Below are 27,059 nucleotides of genomic sequence, written 5' to 3'. Positions count from 1 at the left end.
GCACTAGGGGTAAACTTCGCGAATTGGGCGGTGGATTGGGAGGTCTGCGTGGTGGGTTCAGACTGAAATGTGCCAGTACTTCCACATTCGTTAGGATGGCGGATTGCGGTTCGAGGATCTGAAAGCAAGCTCGACTTTTGAGTTAAGTTTTGTTTCCAATGTAGTTTCTGATATAGGTATTTTCTGATTTTGAGGGTTTTAGGATTTTTGTTATCATTTCCTCTCTGGATCGAGCTCACCTTCATGATTGTATGTAGACAGACAATGGATAGTGTTACAGGCTGATTTGATGGCGGGAACGAATATTTTTCCTTTTGTCTGCTGTGGAGGCTGGCAGAAAGGTTCAAGGCGGTGAGCGGCAGCTATAAAGTGTAGATGGTGAAAGATGAATACTACAAGTATTATTGCTCAAAAGTGAGATTAGAAGACGGAGAAATGTCTTTATCTAGCTTTCCCACTTAAACCTTTTTTAAAAAGAATTTAAATTTCAGAAGCAAAATGGAAAACTACCCTATTTTTTCTCCCAAGCACCACCAACCTGCGCCTTAATTGACAAAAATAGACAACAAAGTATCAAAAAGAGAAAGAAACAATATACTTCAAAAAAGGACAGAAGACGAGATGAAAACCAAGAAGCATAAATCTCACCATTCGAAATGCAAAAAGCCTGGATAAGCAGACGTATCAGGTGGAAAATGAAATAGAAGATCCACAAGGAAGCATGATATCATACAGAAGAAAACGGAAACAATGGAAAACACAAAAATAGTGGAAGCATATGATTTCCTTCACACTTTACTCTTCTTCTTCGTTTTTTTCTCATCGTCCTCCTCAGCCCGTTTTCGCTTCTTACCAGCCTCCTTTTCCGCTGCCTTAGCAGCCTTCTTCGCTTCCTTTTTCGCCTTTTTCAAGTCCTTCTTGCTAATATACGATGGGTTCCCTTCGCTATCAAAAACGATCTCCCCTCGCTCGAGTTTGCGTTGATACCGGCTAACGCTGAGTCCTGCCTTTGCAGCCATTTCCTCCACACTCGGACCACTGCCACTCTTCTGCTTCTTCGATTTTTTATCTTCCTTCTTAGATTTCTTCTCTAGAGACTTTTCCTTCGACTTCTTCGATTTCTCTTCCCTGTCCGACCGTTCTTCAGATGACGCATTAGCATCAGCCATCGACCCATTGGTTGCGGACTTATCCGCCATCTCCACATCTTCATCCGACTCTTCCTCACTCTCACTTCCATCTTCAGATTCCTTAATTTCCTCAACCAATTTCTTTTTCTTGTCCTTCTTCTCTTTCTTCTGCTTCTTTGGCGATGATTCGGCAAGGTCCTCGTCCCCAGCAAACCCATCCGCATCGGGGTTATACTTTCTAGCTTCGTTGATCTCCCATTTCTTAGGCTGGGCTGTAGGAATACCGTTTGGTGCAATACCGACCCCTCTTGGCTTTATGGGTTTGCCTTCCATAGCCGCCAGTTTCTTCTCGAGATAGTACCGCGATTGCATACCGAGAGCAGCCTTCTCTTCCTCAGTGGGTTCATTTCCATCAGCATCGACAGGCCAATCAGTCAAGGCATCGACGCGAAGACCAATAGCTGCCTTTGCTGCCAAATAACGAGCCATCTTACCCTTGTTTTTGCCGGTGGCCTGTCCGATCAGGGACGCATGGTAAATTAGGCCATATTTGGGGGTGTCATGCTTGGTCTTCAAAGCACGGAAAAGAGCCTTTTCCGCTCCCAGAATTTGAATGGTACTGGCAGGACTCTTGGATAGGTTTACCAAGCTGCCAGCATGAGCGATCAATCGAGCCCCGACCAGTTCTCCCACCAGCGCTGTAAGATTGGGTGCGATGGCCGTCATTCGGGCAGCCAGATAGCTTGCAAGCTGTTGGCGGTACGTCGAGAAGCCAATGACCTCCTCCGCCAGGGCCTGAATATTATCAAGATCTTCGTTGGAGATTTCCGTACCCATCGACCGATCCGCCGCGGCCTTTACAACAGCCTCAATTTCCTCTGGCAAGATCTCGGCAAGATCGGTTTCCCCAAAATTAGAGCGCATACCCACTTTTAGCACCACCTTGGAGTAGGCGATGTTGTCGTTCAGAATCTTGGCGAGCTCCGGGAAATGCCAGCCGTACCACTCCTTGACGCGCATGGCGTAAGTGTTGAGTTCCTTGTCGAGGTCATCAAGCAAGGCAATGGCCTGGACAATCATGGTGTCGATTTTGTCGGGGGAGAATTTGAGTTTGTGGCGGGCTAGAGAGTGGGACAAACCCAGGGACATAGTGGACATATCCCCTGGTAAGAGGCCTGGGATCAGAGTGGGGAGGTGCTCCCGGATTGCGCGGTAGAGATCCGTGGTTGTGGAGTCTGCAATTGGCTGGATGGCGAGGGGAAGTTTTGCAATGGCATTTCCTTCACGCATAAGTGTTAGCTTACATGGCCAGTTGTATATTCTGGGCATCTCACCAGTGAATTTGAGAGAGGAGACTCACCAAGTTTTGGGTCTGCAACAGCCAAGGAGACCTTCTTCTCATCTTTAATAGATTCAAGAAGATTTGCCAATCGAGGTGTAACTTTCCCTTCCACTAGAGACGCGGTTTCTTCCAAAGCTGTGGCCGCACTATCGAACTTTTGGAAATTCTTCAATTTCATACTGTGCTCAATGCTGTCAGCTGCATCCGTACTTTTTAGAGAACGTGACACATAACATATTGTAGAATAGAATATGTTCCACGCAACAATCCTATAGCCAAACAACTTACAGATTCGACACACCCTCCGCGGTCTGAGTTTCCGCTACAATATCATGGCGCTTGAGTAGCTTCTTGTCCTTGGCCTTGAGCAGCGCATAGCCAGCGCTGGTTTCTGCGAGGATAAACAGCGTCATGGCAGCAGCAGGAGATTATATAATTCAGGGTAAGTGTCGTAGTTAGTCTTCACTTCCAAGGTTATTTATTCCCTTCTTGCCGTTTACAGACGAGACACAGAGGAGAATAAATTGACCGCACTCCAGGCCCAGCACCGGAAAGAGCAGCCCCGGAGAAACAATTGTTTCCCAATAACTGGATTGGACTCGACGCGGTAGGGGAAGTCGCAAGTGGGTTGAATGGGTACGGGGGAAGGAAGGTGGAAGGGTCAAATTTTTGATTTAGTTCCCTTTTTTTTTTTTTTTTTTTTGTCCAAAGAGGAAATTTTGAAGTGTTCGTGTGGTTGGCTGGGATCTAACTGCTTAGATAATATATCACGTGGAGATAAGCTTGGGTCCCTAGCCAAATAAAGCTAGATCGGTTTTAAGGCTTAATTCAAGCCTCTTGGTAGCTTTTGACGACATCGACATCAATGGATGTTAGTAGTCGAGGGTCAAAAGATATCGGTGGTTAGAGATATATGCGATCCAATAGCCCGTGATGGAGGGCTTATTTTTCAACGTGAATGGCGGGTATGTATCTTTGCACATGGTATCACTCTTTAGCTATGTTGCTTTACTGAACTCCAGTTGCAAGGTATATCGAAGGACTCGTTCGTGGTTATCGAAACAGCCTGCTCACCTCCCAACACTACGGAAACCTGACGCAATGTGATACTATCGATGGTATGTTATTCCCGCTTGGTCCCACATTCTACAAGATAAAGCATTTTACTGGTAATTAATCGTATGTTATATGAGTCCGGACTAACATCGGTTGTTTGACATCTAGATGTCAAGATCCAACTCGGCCCGGCCTATGGTGACTTTCTGGCCGCTCTCCCCCCAAATCCCTCCACCTCCGCCCTCGCTGGAAAAACCACAGAGAAACTCGTGGCGGAATTCCGCTACATCCAGGCCCAAGCTACTGGCTCCATTGCAAGGTTCATGGAATACCTGACCTACGGCTACATGATCGATAACGTCGCCTTACTCATCACGGGAACCCTACACGAACGTGATACACGAGAACTGCTTGAGCGATGCCACCCGCTCGGCTGGTTCGAAACCATGCCCGTCCTCTGTGTTGCCACAAACATCGAAGAACTCTACAACTCCGTCCTCGTCGAGACGCCGCTCGCGCCTTACTTCAAAGGCAGCATCAGCCACCAGGACCTGGATGAATTGAATATCGAAATTGTCCGCAACATGCTGTACAAGAACTATCTGGAGGACTTTTACAGATTTGTCAACTCCGAGCCGGGACTGAAAGGGTCCCCGACTTCTGAGATTATGTCGGAGGCTCTCGAGTTCGAAGCGGACCGTCGCGCCATTAATATCACTCTGAACTCCTTCGGGACGGAACTTTCCAAGGCGGAGAGGAAGAAACTCTATCCAGAATTCGGCAAACTATATCCGGAAGGCTCACTGATGCTGTCACGGGCTGATGATGTCGAAGGGGTTGCACTGGCTGTCAGTGGGGTTGGAGATTACAAGGCCTTCTTTGACGCCGTGGGGCTTAGCCAGGGCGGAGCTGGAGGGGCCGGTGGGGCCGGTGGCATTGGCGGTGCGGGGTTGGAAAATATCGCTGGTGGAGGTAGCAGTGACGGGAGGAGTTTGGAAGATATGTTCTATCAGAAGGAGATGGAAATTTCGAAGCTTACTTTTACCCGGCAATTTACGCCGGCTATCATATATGCATGGGTTAAGCTGAGGGAGCAGGTACGTTTTTTAAATTTCTATTTTATATTTTGCCTCGTTTCGTTTTGATTTCTTTTCATTTCGTCCGATCTGTGAATAGCGGATTTTTCAATGTGGAATGCATATTCTAACCTTGTGCAATTTGGTCTTCCCGGATTTAGGAAATTCGAAACATCACTTGGATTGCAGAGTGCATTGCTCAGAACCAGAAGGAGCGGATAGGGAATTATATTAGCGTTTTTTGAGATATTGCCATTTTCGTTTCACCCGGGCTTTCATGTACTCTCTGGCTCCGCGGTCTTTTACTTTCTGATGGCGTTCACTTTGTTTTCTATTTGGGGCATTTTCCCTCCCTCCATCTTCCATTTCATTTCTTCTCCTGGGAATTAAATCTCTTATTTATGTCTAGGCCGGGCTCCTGTCTTTCGTTCCTAATCTTCCTCCGATTATTAACCTTTGTAGTTTTTATTTCACATTTTATCAAATTTATCAACACCGTTGCATATATGAACCCAGCCAAGTCCTGCCAAATTTTCGAACTTTCGATCATCTCTGATAACATCGACCTACCCTACCGTTTTCCCGTTTTTTGTTTCACCATCTCTGAGAAGAAACCTGCAAGTCGCCCCATTTTAACCATCCTATCAATTCCGCCCCGCGTTTCAAAGTTTCTCCACCACACCTTGGCGGCACATGTATATCCATGGAGCGACATGGATTCAACATCAGTCTTGAAATCATTCCTTGCCAACCTTGAAGTATCTTGGTACTCCGCAGTAGACTTCGTACATAGGACCGTCCATAGGACTCTGAGCCGAGGTACTTCCAATTCCTGGGCTGCGCTCACATAAGCACTAAACGAAGTCCCTGCCCTGTCCCGCTTTTGCTTGATTTTTTGCGAAGGTTTCTGCTAATGCTTTTGCTCAGGGTTCAAGATGTCGATCTCTGTTGGGGTGTGGCTTGCAGCACGATGGTATGTTCAGTACATACATAATCTGTACGCTGTATGCTCCTTGAAGTTGGGAGGTTGCTGGACCATCCTATGAACAAAGGTAAGGTCTTCAGAATCGCGCCTGATGCGCGAATCAGATGGGTGTGAATACATTGATAATTTGTGGAATAGCCGTCTACATGAATAGTAGCCTTCTTGCAGGACGGGACTCGACCATAAACGCAAGACTGTGCATGTCTTCCTAGGAAGCCTAGGTGCGCATAGACGATGATGGTGGCTAGAATTTTCGGGGTTTTCTGATGATGAGTGCTGCAATTTGTTCTGACGCCATCAATAGGTATCGATTCAGGTCTCTTGGGTTCATAGCGATAAATGACACAATATTGAATATTACCTATGTTTGCTGTTGTGTGTGCTTTCCCATGTCTTCCCAAAATCTACCAAGGCATACATTTTTCGCTGCCTTTACAGTATCAAGCAACTTCTACAAAACATTTGCCCCCAACATATGGTCTGAAGCTACGTAACCAATAAAGGGAGACAGCGGCGAGGGACCGAGAGTTCTTTGAAACTAGGAGTTATTCATATCATACCGCACGACTATGATGATCTCGCGCCGGCTATCTTTGAGTACTGAAGTGCGTGAATTACTCAATCGAGCTCCAATCGAAAATATTTAACGAGACCCGTGCGCTGTCAACGAGAATTTTTGACGGCTCTCCTATGTACGCAGCAGGGTGACAGGAAATAGGATGGCGAGGATGAAGCAAGCTCACTGTCATATTCGTACTCCCAAAATTCGCCGTCAAGATTTATTTATTGGGGAATAGTGAAGAAAACATCTATATAAAATAACCTTTAGCTACACTTTATTTTCAATGTTCTCTTACAGAGTGGATAATTTATAAAGAGATGTCATATCACAGAGTCTCCAGGCTCTAGCATATCAGCTACTCCAACAGGCCACGCTCTTTATAGTTCAATTCCAGGATAAAACCAACCTCAACATCTATACTCCGTAATATGAAAGCGTATAGGCAGTATAAAGGCTCCAGCTCTACAGACAGATAAATAGACTGGTATTTTGTATGTATGGATATGTATCTGTTCCTCCTTCCAACGAGTCATAACACTTGGCCATGGCGCATTCTCATTGACCGTCTTGTATGTCCACTAGTTATTCGGCGAAACGCTTGCCAAGAAGGACGAGTGATCCTGGTTCCTGGCAAACCGCCAGTTCGACGGGTGGCATTCATTGGCAGCAGTGGCGGGTTTCTTAGACGGGCCCGGGGATTTACCCAAGACCAGGTACGGAGCAAGGCACAGGCGCAGAAGCCAAGTCCAGGGAATCCGCGACCTGGAATCTCGGAACTACTGATTCACAGTTAAGTATTGGACAGACAGGTTGCTCAATATTGGGGAACAGCGAGAGAGCTATGAGCCGTAAGGGGTATCCCTTGCGGAGTTGGGAAATAATGAAGACTGTCGTTGTGGTTTAAAACAGCTGCTGATTTTGACCCGCGGTTGGGCATTCTCCTCATTGTCATCCGCATCCTACATATCAAATCAAGGGCCGTATGGACAGCGCAACCTGCGGTTTGGGACTGCCGCTAACTGCCCACCTAAAACACTAGGGGCTCAAGGCTCACTGTCCATGATCGGCACATTTCGAACAAGAACACCCCCTCCGAAGAAAACATCATGTCAGCAACCGGGCTGTCGTCTCTGCTGAGTTCGCTCCGGGAATTCCGCCATAAACTCCTTCAATAAACTTTACTATCCACCAAACAGGAGCGTTGACAGCCTTTTCAATGCGCGCACACACTCGAAGTGAGGAATGAGAATAGTGACTGGAAGCCAATCCTTAGCACAAAGCAAATGGAATGACGGTGACAAGTTGACTGACTGACTGACACCACCATGAACCCAGGACATCAGAATTGCGATCGTCAGGAGCTACTCATGCGGCATCAACATCATCGGTGCAAAGCGGCATAAACCAGTTTCGTTGGCCAGCACATGCCTGCCTCCTGAACTCTGATTCAATTAAGCTTGTATTCTTTTGTATACTCAGGACATGCGTACCACCTGATATTCTTGTTATCATTGGCTTTCAGCACCAAAGCGACGCAATTCGCACGTTGAAGGACTTTGTTTCCTTTTCTCTTCGCTTTTAAAACGGAAGAATCAATCCATGGCATGGACTACAGGGTTGAGAATCAGTGTAGTTGGTCCAGGAGCAAAGATGCTCTCTGTACCTGCATTTCTCTTCCTGGTTTCTATGGTTTCCTTTTTGCTTTTTACTCCTATCTCTGCCCCTTTGCGAGGGATATACGGAGTAGTGATACACAGCTATTCTCCTGATGCGGAGGAGGTAGAAAAACCTATTTGATTACTGATACCACTTTTTTCTAAGGGATATTATGGCCTTCTCATGGATTTACTAGTTGCCTCCTATTGTCATTAAGTTTCGGTGGAGAGGAAGAGATAACACCCCAGCTAATCACATTTTGGAAACAGGATGCCTGCACAGCGCTCCTAGCTTCGCAACCGTTTATCTACTCCGCAGCGTAAAGTTGATCAAGGGTTGTTGATCACTATTTCCTTCGAAGCTTAGAAATTTCCTTTGTTTCGGGTGCTGTCGATGTCACTTTTGCTACACGGGAGAGTGTTCTGTATATAAGAGACGGCTAAGAAGCACTTGGACATACTTCACCGTCTTCTCTTCCTTCCTTCCCTTCTTCCCTTGTTCATCTGACATACAGTCTTTTTCGTGACGTATCCAACCTCCTTCATCTTTCTGAGAAAGAATACCACGCTCTTTTACTGCTCCCCAGTCGTTCATTCGGAACTCACGTATATACGCTTGTTGATTCTCCCAGCCCTTTCGCAGAACACCCAATCACTTCTTCAGCCATGAAGCTCTCTGTCGTCTCCGCCGCATTTGCCCTTGCTTGCTCCGCCATTGCCGCGCCAACTCCCCTTGTCCCAGGGCTCCCCCAACTTCCAGGCATCGGGTCGCTGCCCTCCGTCGATGGAATTCCTGATGCCCTCGTCGGCCAGCTTGTCCCTTCAGTCACCAGGAGTATCGATGCTGCCGGTTTGGGATCACTTTTGGGTCCTCTCCAGGGACTTCTGGGTGGAGCATTGGGCGGACTTCCTATTCCACTGAAGGCCCGCCAGGATGCGGAGTCCGAGATCAACGGCTTGAGCCCTGAACAATCTGCGCAAATGATCCAGTCCATCAATGAAATTGCATCAGCCCTCCAGGTTGATAAAGCCGTCAACGGCAAACTACCCGAGGTCCATGGTTTCTCGAAGGAGAAACAGGAGCAGCTTCTCGGAGCCTTCAAGGCCCTCGTATCCCAGCTTGCCCCTTTGGCCAAGAACGGCCTGAAGGACATTGCCCCCAAACTTGATGCACTTAATATCCCAGTTCAGGGCCTTACCACCCGTGATCCTCTCCTTGAGAGCCTCCCAATCGTTGGCGGCCTCCTCAATGGTGGCACTAGTAGCATCCTCAGCGTCGTCGCTGGCCCCCTCAGCATCCTCACCCAGGTTCTCGGTATGACCGGAGTCGCACCACTTCTTGGGCCCGTCCTCTCCACCATCAGCGGACTTGGCCTTCCTCTTTAAAGGTGAACTTTGCATTTACACCATTCGTTCTCCCCAACGTCATGTAGAGGAGATTTTGTTTGACCAGTCCTCAATCCCTAGGTTTTATCTATTGCGCTGAATAACGTCACTTCCGGCAGGAAATTTCACCATTCTAGCAAAACCATGATCCCCGCGACACGCTTCGGCTAGCAATAGCTTCGACTAGGAGAAAGAAACCCCACAAGAGACTCTTCATTATCCCCCAACCATTTCCATCTTTAATTCTTTTCTTTTCATACCCGCTTCTTTTTCCCTCTCCCGGGAGGAGACTTAGATATCTATTTTTTGTGTAAATCAATCGTGGAACTAGTTTTAGCGGCTAATAAAACAAGGCTTTTTTTATTCCATTTATACTGATACTTGTACTTGTGCTATATATAACGCATCGTCTGGAATCCTCTCAAACTACCTTATTAAATGCATTCTTAACTTTTCCATAAACTGAATTTTTGCATGGCTCCGCGATGCGCTAGAGATTCTCAAGGTATGAAATTGATTTTATTTTGACTAATTTTATTGGACTCTTCTACCCAGCCTATTTATTTATTCTGTACTATACTCATTCCCATACAGTTTATCTAAAAGTATTATGCTTTTAGTAATATTCTTTATCTTTGCAGCGCATTACTCTAGCTCCTTCCATGTTGCATGCGAGGATTTAAGAAGGGGGGGTGTCTGACAATATCCCCGGTGACTAAGAGGGTTTTTCCCCCTTGTTATAATTATAGCGACATGCTTAAGAAAGCAACTCAAGGAACATTTTTTCGCTGTCTGACGATTAGTTCTGGATAGCTTCAAATATCCATGGATAATCGCGGTATACGTAATATCAAGGTTATACTTTGTTTCAATCCTCAGCTGTGGTAGCAATAATAACTAAGGGGCATTTTTGAATAGTCTCACTCTCATGTACATACTTATGTCAATATTTCATCCTATCTCCCGAACTACCACTATTAAATACGGACGACTCGGCTATCATTTCATTCAGTGAAGGTTTTTTTTTACTTTGCCGCAATAACTATTGTTTCAAAGTTGAGCTTCAATCCTCAGTCAGGAAGGTTCTGGTAGCTTCCTACTGCAGCCGTTGGAAAACTACCAATCGGACAGTATAAATGAGTAAGTGGGTGATAGGCGATTTGAACGCATGGCTAATTGTTAACTCTATGCCGGCTCCCTGAATAACGGAAGTTGAGGAATCCTTTGTGGTTCTCTCTCGTTTCTCAGACGGCGGGGTGACACAGCGCTGTGTCACATTCATATGGCGCAAGAGGCACAGTTATCGGTTCCCTTGGATCATCAATTTTGTTGTTGAAGTTCGTCGTTTGGGGACACCACAAATCGAAACCTTCGCTCTGAAATATCATACTTGGAAAGCTCTGTGTTTGTACAGCACATGTAAATTACATATGTTTCTACTTCTCTTTTCTACTTCATTTTCATACAGCGTGCTTCACGGTAATGTAGGAATCATGTTTACATTTTTTTTTTTTAACATCTTTTTTAAAAAGTTTAACACCAAATCAAACTCCCATATTCGTTCGCACTTCAACAAGTAGTGGGGCGGCATTTTTATATCAAGTCTATTAATTGTGTCAAGGCCGGAGCATCCTGAAAGATCCGCAGCTTGTTTATGTTCCTAAATATCGAGAAAGTTTACCAGAGGAAAATAGTTCCGCCCTAAGAACAATCACAATATATGTTCAGATATGTCGAACGTAGAAGGCGAAAAACTCCATAACACCAGAGCCAGCACCAGGGCTGTGTCGAACCCCATTTTCCCCCATTGATTACAAGAAAGTACAGAAGATATCATAAAGTACAAATATAAACGATAATACCCCATCAGGCTTAGGGGGAAACGGGGGAATTGGAAAAAGGAATAAAATCACAAATCATTAAACGCCTCCCATCTCCACTTCCACCCCCACAATCTCGTCATCCACCTCTTCCTTCCGACGTAAGAATGAAGCTTCTTCAAAATCAACAGCCTGTGCCACAGAAACAACCCCAGGGTCGTTATTCTCTTGCCCGCAATGACGTGCTTTGTGCGGTTGCGGTTGCTGTTGCTGTTGATGATTTTGATATCTGCCAACCTTATGCGCCAGTCTCGGAAGCAGGATTGGTCGTGACGGTGAATTTGCAGGCGTGCTGACGACAGGGATCTTGGACTTCCACATCTGGTGGAACCCGCGCGGGAAGTTATTGGAATATTCGTCGTCGTCGCCTTCGCTGTCTGAGTCTGCACAGTCGGGTTCCAAGCGTCGTTTGTTTGTGTTAAGTGTCGCTGGCGGAATTGTGGATCCGATGGTGGATGAATCTGTAGATTTTTGGCTGCTTGAGGGGAGGGCGCACTGGTTCCATTCCTCATCTAGTGCGTGATTGTGGTGTATTATCTGATGTGTATCTGAAGGATGCTCTGGGAAGGTCTGCACTGCAAGATTGCCAGTTTTCAGCACACCACAAAAGGGTGCTAGTTCTGCGTATGACGTAGACATCGTTCGCGTTGGGGATATAGTTGAAGATGAGCCTGTATGAGATATATGGAAAGCCGATTTTGTGGCTGTTGTTTTATAACCTTCTGGTACTGATTTGCGAACGCGCATGCCGACGGTCAGGAGGGAGGACTGAACTTTGTGAGGAAGTACGGGAGCTGGGGAGTGTGTTGGTGCTGCATAATTGAAATGCGAGGAGCCATTGGAGGGAGATTCCGTATTGCCGGATGAGAAGTATTTGGTTATGGGGACTTGGAATCGCCGTCGTTTAGAGGTGGAGCAGCACAAAGAGGTGGTGGATTGTGGTTCCATGATGCTTGGAAATTTAAGATTGCCGGATTATAGCCACGGAGATGCTTTGCTGGGATTGTTCTGAGCTGTGTTGAGAGTTATTGAGTCGTCATTGAGACAGACAGTAGGAGGGCTGTCGTGGGTCAACGATTGCTGAAAGACTCCATCAAGCCAGAAAGTGGCTGGAAACTTGGACAAGGTTGGGAGGAGCCAATCAACGTGTTGGGATTAACGCGTCACGAAATATCCACGCGAAGATGCAATTTATCCTCTTTAGGACTAGTGCGTAGTGCGTAGAATCTTCAGCATCAAATGGATAGTTAGGAGTGAGAACAAGCCGTCCGGGCTCAACCCATGAGACATCATACGTTTACCCGAATATTGTCTCGATAGGGTCTCTTGAGAAGAACAGAACGAGTAGCCACAACAAGTATGTCGAGCTGTCAAATAGGTACATTCAATTACTCTATTCCAAAAGTCGTCCCAAAACCGTCGCGCCACTACTTTATACAACCCATCCTTCCTTAAATATCCCCCTTTTTACTTCATTTTCTTTTGAATATTCCAAACCCTTCCTTTATGAATAATTCCCCCTCTTCCCTCCCTTCTTCTGCCTGTCAATGTGCGCCTTCAGCACATTCCTCGTTTCCACCAGACTCCTCTTTCCCTTTCTCTTGGCCTTGCCCAACGTCATCAGGAAATTCTTCTTCCTCGCCTTTTCCTTGTTAGTCGTGCTCTTGCCCTGCGCCTCTTTCCTCTCCTTCTTCTTTGCAGTCTTGCTCTTGTGTTCCGCGCGATCGGTCTTCAGCTCATTCATCCGGGCGATTTTCTCTGCTCGTGTGGCTTTACCAGCGGAGAGTGCCGCAAGTCCTTCGATTTCGGTAGCTGTGAGTGGATCATCCATGTGTCTAGTGGCGATTGCGGCGGCTTGCTTTTGACGCTGGGTTTTGTTTTGTGGAAGAAGAGATGAAACGTTTTGTTGGGCGCGGAGCTCGGCAAGTTTAGCAAGATCTGCGGGCGTCAGGATACGCGTTGTTGCAAGGGTGGAAGGTTTCTTTTCTTTCTCCTTTTGTGGCTCTTCAGTTGTGGCCCGTGATTCTCCATTCGACTGGGTAAGCTTTGCTTTTTTGGCTGCCGGGCCTTCGTTTTCGGAGTCGCTGACTTCGATATTGATCTCCTCATCACTATTAACATCAATCCAACCTCCGGAGTCATCGCTTTCATCTCCCTCGGCTACATCCCAAGCAGCCCAATCTTCGTCCTCGCCTTTTTCATCTCCCTCCTCGCCATCAGAGGGCAGACCCTGCTCGCGCCTTCTCTTGCGTCGCTCCTCTTCCTTCCATTGCTCTAGTAACTCAATTCCTTCAATCTCGCCAGTATCTTCCTCTCCAAAACGAATATCCTTCCGCTCCCCAGTACTTAGCTTGATTGTTGCATTCTTTCCTCGATCCCTTTTCTTCAGTAGCTCTGCACCGACTTCCCGGTAGAGGCTCAACAACCCCTTTGCAGCCATCATAACACCTTTATCCTTACTTTTCCGATACATGACCAAATCCTGGAGCAAGGTGTCGTTCATGGCAAGTGGCTGTCTGACGCATATTTCTCTAATAGCGTTCAAACCAGCGGATGCAACCTCAGCGGCGGCGGCTTCAGACACGAACTCGTTTGCAATTTTCTGAACCAGCGGCTCGAGAACATCGGGCGGAACGAGTGGATGCGTTGATTGGGCCAGCGATGCCAGAAATGAAGTGACGGATGGCTGCTTTGGTGTTAGGTACTTGAGAAAGTATGAGTATAACTGAATCATTGTAAGCTTATGTAGGCCCACAAGCCGGGAGACAAGCTGTAAGACGAGCAATTTCTGCTCCAGATTAAGCTTGGACTTCGTATTTTGCAGGTGTTTCGAGAACAGCGTCTCCGCGAAGCCCTGTGGGTCATGCAGAAGATGAAAAGCAGAAAAATTCAGCGGGTGCGGTTGGTTTTTCTTCTTCTCCTTCTTCTTGACTGACGCGATAGCTTTCTCTACCTGGCGCGCCTTCTTCTTGCTCTTCTTATTAATTGCAAACTGATGGCGTATTTGGGAGATGTCATGCGTTTCATCATCGCTGCTCTCGTCCTCCAGCTCTTCTCTTTCCTTGTCACCGCCAAGAAAAAACCGCACGCCGCCGACAGCCACTTTCTCATTATCCGCCAATGCAGCTTCTTTCATGATCTCCACCGATTTCGCATCGCTCCATATTTGCCGCTTCCATAGTTCCCTTGTGATTTTTATGGCCCAGAGAGCTTTCACGGACGTTCTATCGGAGGTTACGAGGTTGAAGAGGACGGTTTGGATGGTTTTGTTGAGTTTGTGATTTATAGTTTTCGAATTCGACGTGCGCAGGTCGGAGAGGATTTTCTGGAATAAGAAGGCTCGGAGGGTCTTGCTTGGGGTAGATACTAGGACAGGGAAGAGGGTGTGTAGGAGTCTGTGCAGTAATTTTCGGAGGAACAGGAAAAGGATAAGTAGCCCGTTCATATTAACAAATTGACGAAAAGAAAAAAACAACAACATACGTAGCAGAGTCAACGATCTCCTTCTTCCTCAACAACACCAGACTACCCACAATCTTCTCTCTCAATTCCGGCTCCAGCACCGCATGGTGCATTGACAAAATCTCAATCAACTCATTAGCGAAATTCTTGGTGATATCCTTGTAGCAGTCGGCCACATGCGCGATGAATTCGACAAGATCGCGCAGAGAAATTATTCCCGTATCTGTCACTGACGATGGCGAGGCCATGAATATCTCCCGGTGGCTTTCATATTGGTAATGCTGATTGCGGAAATCTTCGATGTAGGACCTGCGGTTGGGCAGTGGAGGTGATAATTGTTAATTGGAATGAATGGAATAGAGATTGCAAGGGCGCCCCTCGCTACCATGTAGCTGCCACAGAGAGAAAGAGAGAGAGAGAGAGAGAGAGAGGGAGGGAGATAGGGTCGAACTTGAATACGTACTTGGGGTCTCGTCGGATTTTATGTTGGAGATTCGTCCTGTACTTAGGTATGTGACGTTATTGTCTGCTCTTTCATCTGATATATTTGCGGAGGGGTTATTTACAGGTCAGCATCCACCTTTTCCAAAGCTCCTAATTTGCGTTTTCCCATGGCTGGTAAATTTTCTCTGGCATGGGTGATTAGAGACGTTGGGTGGTGTTGATTTTCTGTGAACGATTTTTTGGTGCAAGTCAATTCCGCGCCGAGCCAATGGGAACTGCACGCCAGAATGAATCCATTAAGACAGCTGATTATACACTCCTTTTTTAAAGGAAATTAAACTTGATATATTATTGTTATTGTTATTTCGGAGACTACGCTACTACCCGAGAATCTTCAGGATTTATCAAAACTTAGAACCTGCGCTGCATTGCATCAACATATATAAATTATTCTATACCCCACTAATAAAATTCTGGGAACAATTTAAGACAGCCTTATTTTCTAAACCCTAATCTCCTATTGCCTCGATCATTTGTTATTTTTATATTTATATTTATATTTATTTTTAATTAAATATCTGGTGAACTGTCGACTCCGTAAACAATCTCGATCTGTTTCAGCACCTGACTGATGAAAGAAAATTCTTCATGATTCATTCAACTACGTAGAAGGAAAAGGAAACAGAAAAAAAAAAGGATATTGTCCCGTAAGTGGATTATTGCTGTCCTTTAACACACCCAGTCAGATATAAATTTGGGTTCTTTTGATTCTTTTGTTTTGTGTTAAAAAAATCGCAGATGAACGTGAGAAATGGAATCCACCGAACACCGCAGATTATGGCAATAAATGCACACGCACACATACATAACAGGAGAAACGACCAAACCCTCGCACACCCCACACAACAACACCCACCGCCAATTGCAATCGATTACCGATTGCTTTTGGCCACACGTTCTAGCTCGTCCTTCTTCTTAATAGCGTATGAGTTTGAGCTTCCCTTGGCAGCGTTGATCAACTCTTCAGCAAGGCATTCAGCGATGCTCTTGACATTGCGGAAAGCGGCCTCACGAGCGCCAATCGTCAGGAGGGCAATGGCTTGGTTGACGCGGCGGAGTGGGGAGACATCGACGGCCTGGCGGCGGACGGTACCGGCGGAGCCAATTCTGGTGCTGTCTTCTCGGGGCCCGCAGTTGACGATGGCGTCAACGGCGACTTGGATGGGGTTTTGGTCGGTCATGATGTGGATCTGTGGAGTAAAAAAGTGTTTTGCCCAAGTTAGAACTTAGAATTTCCCTAGATCAATTTGTTGCCGTTTCTTGTTCCAATTCCTCAGAAATTCAAAAGGTGGGATGGGGGACCATCTTGCACGTACGATTTCAAAACTGTGGGCAACGATGCGGACGGCCATGAGCTTCTTTCCGTTGTTACGGCCATTCATCATCAGGGAGTTGGTGAGACGTTCAATGATGGGGCATTGGGCTTTTCGGAATCGCTTCACAGCATATCGACCGGCTGAATGAGAGATGTAGACGGGTTGGCGGATTTGGATGTAATCGCTATAAAGAATTTCCAAAAGTCAGCGCATCCGTACCACCAAATTAAACAACAAAGCCAATTTGCACAATCAGTAGGCCTGTGCTTCTATAATTCGTCTTATTTTCATATATCTCGATCGTTGGCCCTGCACAGCTCATCCCCAACCAATCCCGCACATGTAATGCCTGCAAAACTAATCGCGGCCCAAGAACGAAAATAAAGAATGACAAAAGAACAAAAGTTGACACATGTGCATATTCGAAAACACACATACGTCAAAGACATATCCCGGACCTCGATATCCTCATAGCTCCATTTGTTGAAGAGCTTGATACTGCCGATTTCAGCGGCAACCTCCTTGGGCAGGACTTGGTACCCCGTGGGGCTTTCGACCTCAACTTCCCCGTTGTCGGACATATTTTCGTTTGTGTGTGTTTGGCGCGCTGTTTAGCAACCTGGACGGGGGGGAGAGACGAAGGGTGGGTGGTGGAATTGCCGTCGTTGTCGTCGTCGTCGTTCTCTCGTCCTTTTTTCTCCAAGGTCAGTTTGGTGAGGAATTTGAGGTGTGGGCTAAGCGAGGGGTTAGTCAGCCATTTGCGGGCGATTTAGGGCAGAGATCAAGCACATGTAATTCTTGGCAAATTTTGGTGCTAATATCACGTGAGTGTCGGTCTCTAACGATTTATACAAAGTGGAAGCTGGAGGAGCCAAATCTGCCAGAGCAATTATGTATGCATCGACTGCTTCCAAACCAACTGGGCATTCGCGGCAAAATGCTTTGAGGCACAGGGATGGAAATCCTTATGATATGAGATCCGTGCAGCTGAACCAAACTGGGTAGCACGTATGACTTCCTGATAGCTCCAAAATCAGACTAACAGTATCAGATTCACTGTCGCTCACGAGAAACTTGGGATTTTCAAGGGTGGGTGAGTCATTGTCATCTGTTCCAAAGTCGTGGATTCGAGCCTCTGTCAAGGACTCAGGGCGATCAAGGAGTCACCAATTATTGCCACCAGAAAACTCCCTTACTAGCGCCCTGAGTAGGGTAGGATTGGGTGATATGAACACAGGGGTATCATGACATATCATGACAGAAGAGAAAACTCGGTCCCCTATTTATGGAGGTGGGATTCCTTCGTCGCTATATCTCAACTCTTGCAGATTTTATAACGGAAACAAAATGCCAGGCAAAGCTTTGCTGTTAACAGGGATCTTGACCGTTGCTGTCAACGCTGCGATTGGATGTCCGTTGCGTAACATTCCACAACACTTTTCTTTTCTTTTACTTTAAACCCGGTTGAGTTCCTACTTCCTCCAACAGACGGCTAACTGAACCGTCTTCTCACAAACAGCACAGCTTGATGAAGAACCTCGAGCATGTGATGATTTCATGATCAACATAGCGACTCAAGAAGATATCGACTTCTACTCCACTTGCCCGACGATAGAAGAGGCCATTTCGTTTGGTATCAATCATACTTTCAAGGGGCCGTTTCAAGTGCCAAATGTCAAGTATATAGCTGGAAACTTCGGTGCTGGGTATTTGGGTCCGAAATTGAAATTTTCTGACCGAGTGGATGATGCGGTCACGTCCATCTCCATGCCAGATTTGGAGGAGGTTGGCGATTGGGTTCTGATGGCATATTTGAACGAACTGACGAACGTATCATTCCCGTAAGCATTGAAATTCTCCACTTCAGGGGTATATCCGTCAGCCAGGCCCCTTAAAAAAAACAAACAGAGCCTCTCATTCACAACAATCTTCAGTTGTGCTTCGACGGGGCCAGAGTTAATTTGCTTCGGCAGTGTCACTGATCTGAGATCTACAAGTACAAACTAACACCCAGCATATGAAGAAAACTCCGTACCATCGGCAATGATTTGGTGATGGCAGCCAACCCGGAACTTAAAAAGGTCACGTTCCCGGCACTGGAAAATGTCTCTGCGGGGATATTAATCGACGGAGATTTTGACGAGTACGTGTTTTCTTTTCTGTTTTCATATCCATATCCATATACTCTACTCGCAATCGACAAGGAAATCATTGCTTAAGGCGTTTTATTTTTTGGCATTGCAGAATCCATCTCCCAGCGTTAAAGCATGCGGCCTATCTGATAGTAAAGTCCACTGGTGATCTCGACTGTCGAGCTCTGGGCAAAAATCTCTCCTCGCTGGTTTTCCACCCAAACCCGAGGACTGATGAGGGTAAAGGATTCACCTGCTGGACTTTCGATGAGAATAATAGATACAATTCTTCAGACCCTAATCCAACCATTCAAAACCCGTAAGTTTCTCTTTCTCTCTTCCCCTCTTTCACCCCCCTTTTAACGCTTACCTTTCCACTGCAGCTCACACTTGAATGCAACATACTGACAACGAGAAAAGAGAAAAGAAGTCTGAGGGAGTCTTAGTTCGCGCTGGGCTTCTGGGTTCTTTGTTTAGTTTGATGGTCATGGTGATTTTCTAAGGTGCTTCTGGCGTAGGGTGGATAAATAGTATGTATAACCTAGATATTTAATTCAGAGTGGCTTTTGGTTCAGGGATGCATGGCTCTTAACATGCTTGCATAATTCCTTGACATAGCTGACCCTGAAGGAACCGACCGTGTGATAAGTAACCTTGAGGATTGATTGCCCTTTTAGACTTCCCTTGGTTTCTTCCCGGGTTGTCACCCGGGGATGAAGGCGGGGAATTTCGCGATCCTCCAGCCAGAAAATCTATCCATAGATCCCTACAAGGTGTTCGTTATTCCCTAGCAGAAAATTTTTCAGTAGTGACTTGAGTGGCGGATAGTAAAGAGCAAGTCGAGTACAGAATACATGTCAAGCTTTTTAATTGTTGGTTACTTAGTTCGAGGTGGCCGAGCTGAGACTTTGAAGAGTAACTCGTTAGTAGCCATAAGATAACGCCCTAAAATACCGTCTAGCTGCACACGCCACACCAACGTCGAATCGGTGCCTATTTGCAACGAACAGCGGGATTCACGGTCAGTCGACCAGCCACTCCTTTCTTGTCTGTCTCTTCGTCAGTATCCCCCTGCGGTCGACGGCAACATACTGCATAAAGTCCGTCATCCTTTGATCATTTCCTCCGCAAAACGTTTGTGCGCGGACCGTTTCGTGTATCAGCCTCTCGCGGTGTGCGACTGTTGGCCGTGCTTCGTTTCTCATTGACCTGGCAAACCGCGGGCACCGATGTCCTGAGATCCCATGCTCCAGCCGTCAGCCTGTTGGGAGGTCTACTTACTCGCACTCTGCCCAACTTCCCACATCTGCGACCATGGCTGAGGAAAACCCGGAGTTGCTGAGCGCTCTGCGGCGTTTAGACCAGGAGTTGGAGGTGAGTTGATGACTTGACGACCCATAAGGCTTATGTTCCCATGACAGTTGCTGATATTCTATTCCTTGTAGGATGGTGAGATCACTCAAAAAGGGTAAGCACCCTCTCCGCTTTGTCTGCCGCTCCCTTTTATTATCGTAATTTTCGCTCCTGGGCACCGTGGGGCGGACTGCCCTGCATCCTGTCAGATGCCGGTCGCTGTATGTTCCTTAGCTTTCAATACAAAAGGGGGGAGTAAACAAGGGGAGAGGAAAGCTTCTCAAAGCTTTTTTTTTATTTTAGCCTATAGTTGACGTTCTATGAAGATACGATAAGCGTCGCACCCTTATCCTATCCCACTACCTGACCTTGAACGACGGAAATCTTGTAGATAGAGGCTTGAGAATTACGAGCCCAACAGTTGCAGGCCATCGGGTCTCTCAACTTGGTCTATATTCCCCTCCGTCATCCTCTCAAGGCAGTCGTCCTGCCAGTTCAACTCTCTCAGATGAACGTCCACATTCAGATGCACTGCCTGCCAATTTTACTGGCAGAGAGCAGGAACTCATAGCCGGGAACGGTATGGCCGGAAGAGATTCCACAGGGAGTGCTCCTCATTCCGTTCAAAGTGGGAATCAATTGGCGCGAATCCAGGAACAAGAATTGGAGTTTTCAGTTCGTTCTGAGCGGAAACCATCGACTACATCATTTGATTCCCTTTTCATCCCTAAAGGCTCAGGTCAACCAGGGAATAACCACGACGACTCCCGATCGGGTACCCTAAGAAGCCATAATTATGCATTTAACCCAGCCGATCAACCCGACTACGGCGAACCCCAGGCCGGCTCGTATGGCCCACAGGGTAGTAGTGGTGGACCTACGCGACAGTCTACCATGCTTGACTCACAGCAGGCATTTTTCTCGGATTTCGCCGGCCAACAAAGTGAGGATCACAGAGATAACTACGGAGGTGGCTTCCACCGGTACTCGAGCCAGACCGAACCATTTTCGCCAACCGCTAACATGGCTCCGCCGTTCATGAATACGGCTGAACTGCAGCATGGAAAGATCCTCGATCACCTGTTGCCCCTTGAGCCCCGGGATGTGGCCTGTGAAGTGCACGATCCTCACAACCCTAACATTTCGATGTCACAGTTCGATAATTTACCCAGTGTCCTGCGGCATCGTGCACGGACTCATCCCAAGCAACCCGCTTACTGGGTGCTAGACCAGCGCGGAAAGGAAATCGCGTCGATAACGTGGGAGAAATTGGGGAGCCGGGCGGAGAAAGTTGCGCAAGTCATACGTGACAAAAGCAGTTTGTATCGGGGGGATCGTGTGGCACTCGTATACCGGGACACTGAGGTGATTGAGTTTGCAGTCGCGATTCTGGGTTGTTTTATCGCGGGGGTCGTGGCTGTCCCTATTAACAATCTTGAAGATTACCCTAGCCTCAACGTTATCCTTACGTCTACTCAAGCGCATCTCGCTCTGACAACCGAGAACAATCTTAAAACCTTCCAGAGAGATATCACAACCCAGAAGCTTACTTGGCCCAGAGGAGTTGAATGGTGGAAAACTAACGAGTTTGGAAGTTATCACCCAAAGAAGAAAGACGAAAGTCCTGCTCTTGTTGTCCCGGATCTAGCTTATATCGAGTTCTCAAGAGCTCCTACTGGTGACTTGCGTGGTGTCGTGATGAGCCACCGAACAATAATGCATCAGATGACTTGTCTTAGCGCGATAGTAGCATCTGCATCTCCTGATGGTACACGACTCGCGAAACCGCACGGTGAAACTCTAATAAGTTATCTCGATCCTAGGCAGAGCATAGGTATGATTCTGGGGATTCTGCTTACGATATATGGTGGGCATACCACTGTCTGGCTAGAGGCTCGGGCTGTCGAGACGCCTGGTCTCTACGCCAGTTTAATCACCAAATACAGAGCCACACTTATGTCAGCCGATTACCCAGGTTTGAAGCGTGCTGTCTACAACTACCAACAAGATCCAATGTCGACAAGAAATTTCAAGAAGGGCAGCGAACCGAATTTTTCCAGCTTGAAACTCTGTCTAATCGACGCTCTGACCGTCGACCCTGAATTCCATGAGATTTTGGCCGATAGATGGCTACGTCCTCTTCGCAATCCGCGCGCTAGAGAGTTGGTCGCTCCTATGCTATGCCTACCAGAACATGGTGGCATGGTTATCAGCGTTCGTGACTGGCTTGGTGGAGAGGAGCGATTGGGGTGCCCCCTTACGCACGAGATGGACCCTGCAGGACAGGCCAACTCAGATGAAACAAAGAAAGAGGAGAAGACGGAAACGTCTAAACCCGGTTTCGGAAGCAGCTTGATTGGTGGAACCGCCGTTCCGACGCAGAAACAGTCTAAGAGTAATAGGGCCGATTTGAACGAGGTTCTACTTGACAAAGAGGCGCTTAAAAACAATGAGGTTGTCGTGTTGGCGATGGGGGAAGAGGCGAGGAAGCAAGCTGAAAGTATGCCCAACACTGTTCGAGTTGGTTCATTTGGATATCCTCTCCCTGATGCTACTTTGGCTATCGTCGATCCAGAAACTGGACTACTTTGCACGCCTAACATCATCGGTGAAATTTGGGTGGACTCACCTTCACTTTCAGGTGGTTTTTGGGCATTACCGAAACATACTGAGGCTATATTCCATGCTCGACCATATCGATTCCAGGACGGTAGCCCTACTCCCATAATTGTGGAGCCTGAATTTCTTCGCACCGGCCTTCTGGGATGTATCATTGAAGGCAAAATATTCGTTCTCGGGTTATACGAGGACCGATTGCGCCAGAAAGTCGAGTGGGTTGAACATGGAAGAGAGGCCACCGAGCACCGCTATTTCTTCGTTCAGCACCTGATTATTAGCATTATGAAAAACGTACCTAAAATCCATGACTGCTCGGCGTTTGATGTGTTTGTAAACGATGAACATTTTACCAGTCATCCTGCTGGAGTCTTACTCTGCTTCGACTGCGCCCGACAACCCTCTGGAGGACCACCGAGGCAATTGGATATAGCCCCTTTTGGATTCTCTTGCTGAACGGGGGCGCTGAAGTTCTGGTACCAGGAGCATCATCTTCGTGTATTTTGCATCATGATCACAGCCCCCAACACGCTGCCACGAGTCACAAAAAATGGACGACAAGAAATTGGAAATATGTTATGTCGCAAAGAATTCGACAGCGGTTCATTGCCATGTGTCCACGTGAAATTCGGAGTCGAGAGGTCTGTTTTGAACCTCCCCATCGGGGTGGATCCTGTGGGTGGGATATGGTCGCCCACATCATCAGCGGCTCGACAAGGTGCGCTTGCGATGCAAGACAAGCAATATTCGGGTGTTGACTATCGAGATGTCGTAATGGATGACCGGACTTCCACCCCATTGAACCATTTTACTACCATCTTTGACCTGCTGCAGTGGCGGGTCACGCGACAAGCGGAGGAACTTTCTTACTGCTCTATTGACGGGCGTGGAAAAGAGGGAAAGGGCATTACATGGAAAAAATTCGATACAAAGGTTGCGGGAGTTGCCATGTACCTGAGGAATAAGGCTAAGCTCAAGGCTGGTGACCATGTAATTCTCATGTATACACACTCCGAGGACTTTGTTTACGCTGTCTATGCGTGTTTCTGTCTTGGAGTGATTGCTCTTCCGATGGCGCCTATTGACCAAAACCGCCTCTCGGAAGATGCTCCAGCATTCCTTCATCTGGTTGCCGACTTTCGCGTCCGGGCGATTCTTGTGAACAGCGATGTAAATGATTTGCTAAAGCAGAAGCCAATTGCTCAACATATAAAACAATCTGCCAACGTCCTTCGCATCAGTATCCCTTCCACATATAATACAGCGAGACCTCCGAAACAATCACATGGCTGTCGCCATCTTGGCCTGACTGTTCAAAAGGAGTGGCTCGCTCGCCAACCTGCGTTGGTCTGGACATATTGGACTCCGGATCAAAGGAGGATGTCCGTCCATATTGGACATGATACAATTATGGGAATGTGCAAGGTACAGAAAGAAACTTGTCAAATGACAAGTTCCCGGCCAGTACTAGGCAGTGTTCGTAGCACGATAGGTCTCGGATTCTTACACACCTGTTTGATGGGGGTTTATGTCGGTGAGTTTTGATTTTATATATATATTTTTTTTCAACTTGGCAATAGTATACAAAGGGTTAGACTGATGATGTTTTGTGTAGGAGCGCCGACTTATCTTTTCTCTCCTGTTGATTATGCCACTAATCCAATCTCACTTTTCCTTGCCTTGGCAAGGTACAAGATCAAAGATACCTATGCTACGAGTCAAATGTTGGATTACGCTATGGGCAGCATGGCCGCTAAGGGGTTCCAGTTGCATGAATTGAAGAATTTGATGATTGCGTCTGATGGCAGACCAAGGGCGGATATCTGTACGCTTTTCCTTGTCTTACAGTGAGAATATATGAAGCTAACCGACGCACCACAGACCAGAAGATTCGATTGCATTTTGCTTCTGTAGCGCTTGACCGTACTGCAATCAACACGATCTATTCGCATGTTCTTAACCCCATGATTGTGTCCCGCTCTTACATGTGCATAGAGCCTATCGAGCTGTGTTTGGATACCAAGTATCTTCGCCAAGGTCTCATCTATCCTGTGGATCCGGACTCTGAGCCGAACTCTTTACTGGTCCAAGATTCGGGGATGGTGCCCGTGAGCACGCAGATCGCCATTGTCAATCCCGAAACTTGTTGCCTTGCCCACGTGGGTGAATACGGTGAAATATGGGTCCAGTCCGAAGCCAGTGCGAAATCATTTTATGGGACAAAGCAAGAGTTTGATCTGGAGAGGTTTAAAGGCCGCGTTGTCGATGGGGATCCTTCTGCTGTCTATGTTCGTACAGGTGACTTGGGTTTCTTGCATACTGTTACGCGGCCAATTGGCCCTGGCGGTCAGTCGGTGGAGATGCAGGTTTTGTTTGTTTTGGGAGGAATTGGGGAAACTTTTGAAATCAATGGTCTCAACCATTTCCCAGTGGACATTGAGACAACGATCGAAAAATGCCATCGTAACGTCGTCCCTGGTGGAAGGTGAGTTTTCCACATGTCCTTCAGGAATTTATTTGGAGTTTCGTCTGCTGACTGTTCCTAAGTGCGGTATTCCAAGCTGGCAATCTCGTGGTAGCTCTTATTGAAGTTACCCGAAAAGCATACCTAGCTTCTTTGGTTCCCGTGATCCTAAACGCAGTCCTTAATGAACATCAGGTAGTGGCAGACATTATCGCATTTGTACCACGTGGGGATTTCCCCCGATCCCGGTTAGGGGAGAAACAAAGGGGCAAAATTTTGGCGTCTTGGGTGACTCGAAAGATGCAAACAATTGCGCAGTTCAATATCCGTGACGGGGAAGGCTTTGACAGTCACCTCGTAGATCTGCCCGAGCGAACCAGAACAGCACCTAGGGTTTCCAGCACGATGGAAACCGGAAGCCGACATCCGACTCCACAGACAGAGCCTGAAAGCGCTGCTCCACAACGTCAGCTCGAACCCGCCCCCCCGACAGAGCGTCCAGCCCCAGCGGAACCAGCCAATTCTTTCACCCAATCGGCAGCTGCACCTAGCCCTGAGCTACGCGCAGCCTCGTTCCGTGAAAGTGATGATCAGCCGAACACTACCAGCCACTCCTACAATCCTTTGGACTACGGCTTCTCCTTCGAGGATAGATCGAAAGACGTCTTTGATGATTACGAGTATGAGGATGATGAGCCTGCTGAGAGGCCTACTCGGCTAGCAATTGTGAACCCGGAAGAGCCTGATGACTGGGATAATACTGATAACAAACACCAACCCCTTCCTCCTGCTGGCGTATTATCCGCAGGCGATGTCCATGGTTATAATAACGATATTAATAGAAGTAACGAATGGCGAGAAGGTTACAGCCATTCTGAACTTGACGCCTACTTATCGAGCGGCAATCAAGGTCTTGGCGAGGATCAAAACCGCCACCAACATCCTCAGGCTCCCATCCCATCCTTCGATATTATCTCTCCCGAAAATAATCATAATAATGTGAAACCGCATGCAACGGATAGGGATTATCTTCCCAGTCAACGGGCGAGATATAGTTACATGAATCATCAACCGCCAGTGGCAAGTTCTACACTTACTTCCGACCGTAATCAAAGCCACGGCGCTGGGCAATGGCAGCGCCAAAGTCAATATGATGACTACCAGCAACAGCAGGATTACCTGGTCGATGATTGGCCAGTGGAGGCGATTTTGTATCAGAATCAGAACGAGAGCCAGGAGAGGAGATGATCTGTTCTATTTATATTTTTCCTGTTAACATGCTTGGAAGAGGAATGAACTCTTTGATAGTTTGAAATTTTGGTTTCACGGGCTATTATAATATGGCTCCTCTTATTCATGATTGCCTTTGAAAACATTGTTCGTGCATGAAGGGGAATGAGAAACCTCCCCCCCTTCGTTTTTTTTTTTTTTTTTTTGGCTGGAAAAGGCATTTCAGATTTGAATTTTGTGCGTACAAAATAAACCTTTGCTCTGTTTATTAAACAATTCCCAATATATCCCTGTTTCGAAGTCCTTGGTCTCACTATTCTTATGTGATACTTGTTTTCGTTGATAGCTATGCGATACATACATGCAAAGGCTTCAAGGTATTGCTCATGTTTTGTTAAACCATTTTGATTGCCAGTTAACACAGGATTCACCCAACTCTGTTCATATAGAAGTGGCTATTTTGTCATTTAATGAGTTGTAGGATCTTTACCCATGGTAAGTGTATATAGGTTGGACAGAATGCAAACGTTTTCCTCTCTCAAAAGTCATATGTAATTCTTGTTCTTGTGATGCCCTTCATTCCCATAAGGCTGCATAAAAATTTTCATTATAGACTCGGTGATTAAAAAAAAGATAAAGTTTAAAATTTTGATCATCCTGTTCTCATTCATCTCGTGTCGTATGCTTTTTTTTTTTGTGTGCTTGAAGAAAAACGATTTCTTACATCTTGATTCTTTTCAGGCACTAAAACGGATGTGTGTTTATCCCGGGGGAGGGGGAAAGAGAGAAAAAAAAGGGGGATTATCCTGATATAACGAATGAAACATTTCGCCGAGACCTTATGTTCGCTTAGATAATTGCCAGTTTCATAGTTAAGGGAAACTCTTTTATCCTTTTCTGTCCTAGTAGT

The 27,059-nt window shown here is 46.8% G+C and overlaps 8 protein-coding genes across 8 annotated transcripts in view; 3 read left to right on the top strand and 5 right to left on the bottom strand.

Annotated features, from left to right (window-relative positions):
* Positions 1-245, bottom strand: part of HCAG_02436 (predicted protein) — a gene marked incomplete at both ends in the record, with an annotated part of 1,096 nt that extends 851 nt beyond the window's left edge. The window contains 2 exons of the mRNA XM_001542215.1: positions 5-118; positions 240-245. Coding sequence (XP_001542265.1) covers positions 5-118; positions 240-245 — 120 coding nt within the window. The remainder of the gene's footprint in view (positions 1-4; positions 119-239) is intronic.
* A 543-nt stretch (positions 246-788) lies between these two features.
* HCAG_02435 (nucleolar protein NOP58) lies at positions 789-2,885 on the bottom strand (the record flags this gene model as incomplete). Its single annotated transcript, XM_001542214.1, has 3 exons — positions 789-2,410; positions 2,491-2,651; positions 2,761-2,885. 3 exons carry the CDS (start codon positions 2,883-2,885, stop codon positions 789-791), a joined length of 1,908 nt encoding a protein of 635 aa, XP_001542264.1.
* Positions 2,886-3,430: 545 nt separating this feature from the next.
* Positions 3,431-4,849, top strand: HCAG_02434 (vacuolar ATP synthase subunit d; the record flags this gene model as incomplete). Its single annotated transcript, XM_001542213.1, has 4 exons — positions 3,431-3,437; positions 3,513-3,590; positions 3,697-4,625; positions 4,766-4,849. 4 exons carry the CDS (start codon positions 3,431-3,433, stop codon positions 4,847-4,849), a joined length of 1,098 nt encoding a protein of 365 aa, XP_001542263.1.
* A 3,623-nt stretch (positions 4,850-8,472) lies between these two features.
* On the top strand, positions 8,473-9,192 carry HCAG_02433 (predicted protein; the record flags this gene model as incomplete). Its single annotated transcript, XM_001542212.1, has 1 exon — positions 8,473-9,192. The coding sequence occupies one exon, from the start codon at positions 8,473-8,475 to the stop codon at positions 9,190-9,192; it is 720 nt and encodes a 239-aa protein (XP_001542262.1).
* A 1,919-nt stretch (positions 9,193-11,111) lies between these two features.
* On the bottom strand, positions 11,112-11,711 carry HCAG_02432 (predicted protein; the record flags this gene model as incomplete). The annotated part of the gene is made up of 1 exon (XM_001542211.1): positions 11,112-11,711. The coding sequence occupies one exon, from the start codon at positions 11,709-11,711 to the stop codon at positions 11,112-11,114; it is 600 nt and encodes a 199-aa protein (XP_001542261.1).
* An 865-nt stretch (positions 11,712-12,576) lies between these two features.
* On the bottom strand, positions 12,577-15,147 carry HCAG_02431 (conserved hypothetical protein; the record flags this gene model as incomplete). The annotated part of the gene is made up of 3 exons (XM_001542210.1): positions 12,577-14,467; positions 14,556-14,843; positions 15,101-15,147. The coding sequence occupies 3 exons, from the start codon at positions 15,145-15,147 to the stop codon at positions 12,577-12,579; spliced, it is 2,226 nt and encodes a 741-aa protein (XP_001542260.1).
* A 763-nt stretch (positions 15,148-15,910) lies between these two features.
* HCAG_02430 (40S ribosomal protein S5) lies at positions 15,911-16,935 on the bottom strand (the record flags this gene model as incomplete). The annotated part of the gene is made up of 3 exons (XM_001542209.1): positions 15,911-16,228; positions 16,355-16,538; positions 16,793-16,935. The coding sequence occupies 3 exons, from the start codon at positions 16,933-16,935 to the stop codon at positions 15,911-15,913; spliced, it is 645 nt and encodes a 214-aa protein (XP_001542259.1).
* Positions 16,936-19,800: 2,865 nt separating this feature from the next.
* On the top strand, positions 19,801-26,167 carry HCAG_02429 (conserved hypothetical protein; the record flags this gene model as incomplete). Its single annotated transcript, XM_001542208.1, has 8 exons — positions 19,801-19,860; positions 19,932-19,954; positions 20,166-22,339; positions 22,481-22,788; positions 22,939-23,989; positions 24,071-24,280; positions 24,337-24,940; positions 25,003-26,167. 8 exons carry the CDS (start codon positions 19,801-19,803, stop codon positions 26,165-26,167), a joined length of 5,595 nt encoding a protein of 1,864 aa, XP_001542258.1.
* Between the last annotated feature and the right edge of the window lie 892 nt (positions 26,168-27,059).

The sequence above is a fragment of the Histoplasma capsulatum genome, genomic scaffold (genome assembly GCF_000149585.1).
Source record: "Histoplasma capsulatum NAm1 scaffold_2 genomic scaffold, whole genome shotgun sequence".
NCBI lineage: Eukaryota > Fungi > Ascomycota > Eurotiomycetes > Onygenales > Ajellomycetaceae > Histoplasma > Histoplasma mississippiense.
This window is presented reverse-complemented; position numbering and strand designations above follow the sequence as displayed.